Here is a 6,910-nt window from a genome sequence, read left to right on the forward strand (position 1 = left end):
TGATTTTCTAAACCTGTAGCTACAAGCCCCCAAAAAGCTAAGATATGAATAACCAGAAAGACATATAGTTCAGTCTCACCAATGCCCAATCATCTACATCTATGGACTTTTCCAGAAAAAAATCAACTTTAACCAAGGAATGAAGGAAACATTGGTTTCTCTGGATCAAAACCACCAATATTCATTTGAATAAGGATCTGGTATTTCTTTGTTGTTGGAAGGAGGCTTTGAATTCTCTGATCACCTGGATAAGTTTTCAGGGAGACAAACCTTTGTTTGTTACTTTGTGAGCCTCTCCCTAAGGAGAATGTAGACTATTGGCTCAAAGAGAGGAGCTCAGACTATTTCCTGGGAAATGATCAGGCCTTTTCCTTGGTCAGTCTCCTCCTATCAACCTTCTCCACAAAACCCATGACAAAACCATGCTTGTGAAAGGTCTACATTTTGGTGTCATGTTACATCCTTAAGGGTCATATCTGACAGAACACTGAGTCTGGATGCCATTGAGTCAAGTCAATTAATACTGTTTAATAAATAGGCCAGAGAGTTAGCTGAGAGTTTGTCTCGGCAGGATGCCGCGTGCCACCAAAGTTATGGAAGATTGTCCCTTTAATCACTAAGGCAAACGTTTGAGTGTCAATGTACATAAAGCAATCGCATAAAAAAGAGCTATAAATAGAAAAATTCCAAAGGTTCTCCCACAGACAGACAGGGAAATGGAAATGAAAAACAAAACAAATTTATAAACAAGAGTAGACCAAATAAACCAAACCAAACCACCCCACCCATTTGCTTCAAGTTCCTGTTGATGTACAGTACTCAACATCTTTGGATACTTTACAATAACTCCAAATTGTAGACAAAAAACACCTGAAGTAAGCAGTCATCTGAAAAAATTGAGTTTATAAGAAGTCATTACACATCTACAAAAAGACAAAACAAAACAAAAGAGTCCCAATGTCATTAGATTCTGTTTTGTAGTCTTTTTTTTTCTTAAAAAAAATAGTTTGGTTTGCCCTCCATCCCTTGGCTGCCCCATGGGTTGGGGGAAGGTTTGGCTGGCAGATTCCAGGAGGCCAGTGGCTGAAATGGTGGTAGGGGTGCCAGCAAGCCATCTTCCCAGGTAAGCGCCTTCCAAACTCTGTGGGCAAGTTGGAGGAAACTGGGGAAGGTTGTATAGTCCCATGTGTAGCGTAAGGAGGAGAAGGCATAGAACTGGGAAACGGTCAGGCTAATGCTGGGACCTCCATGTGTACTGAAAGATGGCTCAGCAGAGTCCAAGAGATGAGTGTTGAGTGTGATGGTGTCTGTGGTCTTCTGGGGCCATTTAGTATTCCCTCCCAAGGAAAAAACTTGTGTGTGTGTGTGTGTGTGTGATTATAGGGGCGAGGGGTTCCTCTCAGTGAAAGTACTCAGGGGGCCTGGGGAAAGGGAATTCTAATGGTATTTTCTCATTCTCTGTCTGTCCAGGTCTCCCCCTGCCCCTAAGAGTCTCTCCCAGGACACTGCTTCTCTAGCATGTTTATAGAAACCAATCAGTTCTCAAGGAAGGCAGAACAGCAGAATTAGAAGGCACCCTTGCTGGTGGGGCCTCCTTCGTTTTCAAAGTCTCCTCAAGTTCAAATTTCAATGGCCAAGGGCTGCCAAGCCAGCTCCCTGGTCCCCAGGGAATAGTCTGAGTGCTGCGGCTAATCAAAATCCACCGAGAAGTCCAAAAGCATTTTTTAAAAAATGTTAATTACCATAACCTCTTCCCCGCCATGCTGGATACTGGAGCTTCCTACAAGGAGCAAGACAGGGCAGTTGAGGTTTTCAGTTCTTTGCTGTTCCCCATCTAATCTTTTGCCAAGGTGCTCAAATGAAGAGACAAGAACAAAAGTTAGGCAGCCAGGGAGGAAGGGAAAAGAGGCTCCAAAGCCCTGGCCAACAAAAACGATAAAATCAACCCCTGGAACAGCAGGAGTCACGTGACACAGTTTTTGAGGAATCTTGGGGGAGGGAGAGGGGGGGCATCAGAAGAGAGGCAGTGATGGGTTTTAAAATAAACAGCTGTCCAGTTACTGACCACCTTCCAGGTGAGGAGTGGTGGCTCCCCAAGACCTGTTGGGGTGGTGAACCATTGACAAGAGAAATAGGTCCCAGGTCTTGGAAAGTCACCAATGGGAAATGGTTTAGAGGATTTCTTCAAAGGTGCTTCCTTTGAAAAAGGAAGATGATGGAAGAAATAAGAGCCTTCTGAGCCCCTAAAAGTCGCTCTCAGGTCTGAGGAATAGTATGGTCGCCTTCTTGCATGGTCTTCTGATGTGGACCTTATCCGGTTCCCACTGTGATTCCCACAAATAACATCAAAAACAATAAGCCCAAGCTTCTCCAGGCCTTTCTTCTAGGAGTTCAGAACTCCTCCCAGAGGGTCCCTAAATAATCCTCCCAACTACCTTTGAGAGGTTAGGAATGGAAGGCCAAATGGGGATGAGAGAAACTGAGGCACAGAGAGGTAAAATAACTTGCCCAAAGTCATGTAGCAAGTCCATAGAGGGAGAAGCAGGAATGGTCCCTGGCAGGACTATTCCCTTTCCCTCCAGAGTTCTCTTCCTTTGATGCCATTAACCTTCCAAAATATGAAGGGACACCTCCTTCCAGGTAGGTTAAGGGGGACCTCTTCAGACCCATTGGAAATGTGGAATCTGCCTGCTCTCCACACGGTAGTCTCTGCCAAAGAACTAGAGGATCCAAGAGAGCAGAGGCTCCCAGCTTCTGGAGGCCCCGGGTCCCCCCACTGCCAGCTCTCCACCTCCTGGCCTCCCTTGACAAGTTGGCTTCCATCTAGCTACTGCTACAACTCTGTGCTGAGAAGACATCTCCTCGTAGCTCCTGCAAGGGGAGAGAGGTGAAACGCTGGCCTCCAGCCCGCTCCCGTTTGGGGTCCAGTTTGAAGAGCTACTTCCCTTGGAAGGTTATTTCTCTTCTTGGGAGTGAGACAAGAGATGACGTGCACAGGGAGGCCTGGTGGGGTGGCTTTGCGGCTTTCTTCTTCTTTTTCCTTTTCTCTTTTTAAAACATAAAATGGGAGAGAACTTCCCGAACCTGTCTTAGGGCCAGGGAGAGTGGGATGGAGAGGGCACCAGGCAGGCTTGGTACGGAAGAGGAGCAGGACACGGATGGGGCCTGGCAGGAGCCGGAGCTAGTTGTTCGCCTCGGACATAGAGGCCATGTGGTTGAGTCCCGCCAGCCCTGTGAGGCCAGCAAGCCCGGCACTCCAGGGATCCGGGAGAGGGAAGTAGGGCCGGGCAGCCATGTTCTCTGCCAAGGCGAAGGCAAAGAGGCCCCCGCGTTCCTCTCAGCCTCCAGCTGCGCCCTCCCAAACAGCTTCATCTGGGTCTCTTCGAACTGCCGTTCCAGCTCCTGCAGGCTGAGGGTCCCTTGGGGGTCCCCAGGTAGTGCTTGGGGGGGCTGGGGCCCGGCAGGCACATGGCTGCGCCCCCGAGGTGGCCACCGATCTCCCCCAGGGTCGGGGGCATCATGAAGGCCTTCTCCTCCGTCGGGGGAGTGGGCCGAAGAGCAGGCTGGCAGCCCTCCAAGCGGCGGGCTTGCGCCCTCGGCGGGGCCGGGAGATCCGGCAGCTCTGACGCTTGATGTGGCGGTGAAGGTGGTCGGAGCGGGTGAAGCTCTTGTAGCAGAATTCACACTGGTAGGGCCGGACACCTGTGTGAATGCGCATATGGTTTTTGAGGTCATAGTTGTGCACAAACTTGGCATTGCAGTGGATGCACAGGTAAGGCCTCTCACCTGTGTGCTTCCTCATGTGGATCTTCAGCTTGTCCTGCCTGCAGAGACAAATGCAGGGAAGGGGTTAGAGCACAGAAGCTGCATTCTTTCCACATTCCTGCCTCCCTCAATGCCAAGGCTCCCTCCTGGCTGTCACGCCATCCGTGCCAGGTACCTGCCCACCATCGCCGCGCTGCTGCTGCTTCCTCTCCATTTCCCTCTCCTTCCATCCCATCAAACCCTAGTTTCATCTTGGAAAGACAAAGAGAAGAGAAGAGAATGAGAGGGAGAGAGGAAGACAGGCAGAGGGAGGGAGAGAGGGAGGGAGGGAGAGAGAGAGAGAGAGAGAGAGAGAGAGAGAGAGAGAGAGAGAGAGAGAGAGAGAGAGAGAGAGAGAGAGCGACAGAGAGAGAGAGAGAGAGAGAGAGAGAGAGAGCGACAGAGAGAGAGAGAGAGAGAGAGAGAGAGAGAGAGAGAGAGAGAGAGAGGGAGGGAGGGAGGGAGGGAGAGAGGGGGGAGAGAGAGAGAGAGGAAGACAGGCAGAGAGAGGGAGGGAGGGAGAGAGAGAAAGAGAGAGAGAGAGGAGACAGACAGAGAGAGGTAGGAGAGAGAAAAAGAGAGAGAGGAAGAGAGAAAGAGAGAGAGGAGGGGGGAGAGGAAGAGACAGAAAGACAGGAGACAGAGAGAGGGGGAGAGAGGGAAAGAGGAAGGCAGAGAGAGAGAGGGGGGTGGAGGGAGAGAGAGGGGGAGGAAGAAAGAGAAAGAGAGAGGGAGGAGGAAGAGGGAGAGAAAGAGATAGAGGAGAGAGGGAAAGAGGAAAGCAGAGAGAGAGGGGAGGGAGAGAGAAAAAGAGAGAGAAAGGGAAAGAGGAAGGCAGAGACAGGGAGGGAGAGAGAGAGACAGGGAGGTGGAGAGGGGGGAAGGGGAAGGCAGAGAGAGAGGGAGGAAGGGAGAGAGAAAGAAAGAGAGGAGAAAGGGAAAGAGAAGGCAGAGAGAGGGAGGGAGAGAGAGAAAAGAGAGAGAGAGGGAAAGAGGAAAGCAGAGAGAGAGAAAGAGGGAGAGAGAGGGAGGAGGGAGAGAGAGAAAGGGAGAGAGAAAGAGAGGGAGAGAGGGAAAGAGGAAGGCAGAGAGATAGGGAGGAAGAGAGAGAAAGAGAGAGAGGAGAGAGGGAAGGAGGAAGGCAGAGAGAGATAAAGAGGAAGAGAGAGTGAGGGGGAGAGAGAGAGAGAGGGGGAGGGAGGGAGGGAGAGAGGGAAAGAGGAAGGCAGAGAGAGAAGGAGGGAGAGGGAAGGCAGAGAGAGAGAGAGGGAGGAAGGGAGAGAGGGAGAGGCACGGAGACACAGACAGACAGAGTGATACAGTTAAAACACATACACACACCCTCAATTGACTCACATACAACTAATTGGACTTCTAAATCAGTACTATTTTGCTATGTCCCACATTTAGGGAAATCACAAGAAAAGAAGCTAATATTGGAGAATTATTCAGACCAAATTGAAACCTTCCCAAGGCCATCTACATTCAGCCCAGTCTCCTATAACTATAATCTTTGGAAATTATCTTTGATGTTGAACGCTGACCTCAAAGCTCCGCAAAAAGAAAAAAAAAATCCAAACACCCCAACACCAAGAGTGGCTGCTCTCCTATATAGTGTGTTAGGGGGAGACGGGAAATTTCCAGTGCTCCTAAATGCCCCCTTTCCTCCGAGTCTCCCTGATTTGCAAGCATTTCTACATTTTTAGAATGCAGTGACAAGGCTTCCTCATTAGGGCCCCCCCACCCCTGAGGCACAGTGGGACAGCATCCAGGAGCTCACAATGCCAGCCTTCGTGGCCATTGGATGGCCCTCTCTCACCTCCCTTCCCCACCTCGGATGCTGTGGGAATCATTTTACCTCCTGCTGTTCCCGTCCTGCGGCTTCAGCTCAAAGCCCCTATCCAGCCCAAACCCTGGGGCCTGTTGAGGTCTGTTCATCCTGAGAGCAAGTTAATCCAGGTGACTATAGAAGGCTGGGCACACCTCAGCCAAGCATCTCATGTGCGGTTCCCTTCCTAAGCCCTGGCTCTGTTCTTTGTCTCGAGGTAATTTTACTTCTTATAAAGTGCCAGGTGCAAAAGGAATGCTCCCTCATCAACAAGAATGTTTTGCAAGGTTTAAGTTACTGCTATTCTGAGGCAAGGCATGGCGGGGTAAGGAAAAGAGCCTCCATAGTTATAGGCCGGCATTCTCTTGTCTTTTTCTGGTACCCAGCTCTCCTAGCGTGAGTCCTGGGGCAAGCTAGTTCCCTGGGCAGAGACCGCTGCCAGGGCCTCAGGGTCTTCTCCAAAGCTCACACCCGGGCATCCTTTCCCTGAAGGTGAGAGAACACCAATTCTCACACACCAGGCTAGAAACTAAAAGGCTTCTACCAGCAATGAGCTCCTGAGACAGCATGTGAACCTGGATCCACCGACTCCAGAACTAGCACTCCTTAATGGTACTACACTGTTTGGGTTGAGTATGTGCTGAGCACAAGGCATCTCTGGAAACTTAATAACGAATTCCTCAAATGAGGTTTTTTTCTGACATCTGTTTCCAAAAATTGGATTTCTGATGGGGGAAGTGAGAGAGGGGATGGGAAGTTGTTGGGTTTTTTTCTCCTTTCATTTCCTTAAAAATCAACAACAAACAACAAACCCTTACCTTCTGTCTTAGAAACCAATACTATGTAAGTATAAGGGCAGTAAGGACTAGGGCAATGGGGTTAAGTAACTGACCCAGGGTCACACAGCTAGGAAGTATCTGAGGCCACTTTGAACCCAGGACCTCCTACCTCTAGGCCCTCATTATCAATTCAGTGAACTTTCTTTCTTTCTTTTTCTTCCTCCTTCCTCCCTTTCTCTCCTCCCCCTTTCTTCCTGTCTTTCTTTATCTTTCTCCTCTCCCCTCTTTCCTTCTTTTCTTTCTCCTCTCTCTCTCTCTACTCTTAACCCTTGTTTCCTTCCTTCCTTCCTTCCTTCCTTCCTTCCTTCCTTCCTTCCTTCCTTCCTTCCTTCCTTCCTTCCTTCCTTCCTTCCTTCCTTCCTTCCTTCCTTCCTTCCTTCCTTCCTTCCTCCTTCCTTCCTATATTTCTTTTCTTTCTTCCTTCCTTCCTTCATTCTTC

At 49.7% G+C, this 6,910-nt stretch overlaps 1 protein-coding gene across 1 annotated transcript in view; it reads right to left on the minus strand.

The window, feature by feature from the left end:
• Positions 1 to 508: 508 nt before the first annotated feature.
• Positions 509 to 6,910, minus strand: part of ZBTB7C (zinc finger and BTB domain containing 7C) — a 169,954-nt gene continuing 163,552 nt past the window's right edge. Inside the window, 4 exon segments of the mRNA XM_001372080.5 lie at positions 509 to 3,330; positions 3,333 to 3,416; positions 3,419 to 3,547; positions 3,550 to 3,824. Coding sequence (XP_001372117.4) covers positions 3,182 to 3,330; positions 3,333 to 3,416; positions 3,419 to 3,547; positions 3,550 to 3,824 — 637 coding nt within the window. The 3' untranslated portion in view covers positions 509 to 3,181.

Source organism: Monodelphis domestica, chromosome 3 (genome assembly GCF_027887165.1).
Source record: "Monodelphis domestica isolate mMonDom1 chromosome 3, mMonDom1.pri, whole genome shotgun sequence".
Taxonomy (NCBI): Eukaryota; Metazoa; Chordata; class Mammalia; order Didelphimorphia; family Didelphidae; genus Monodelphis; species Monodelphis domestica.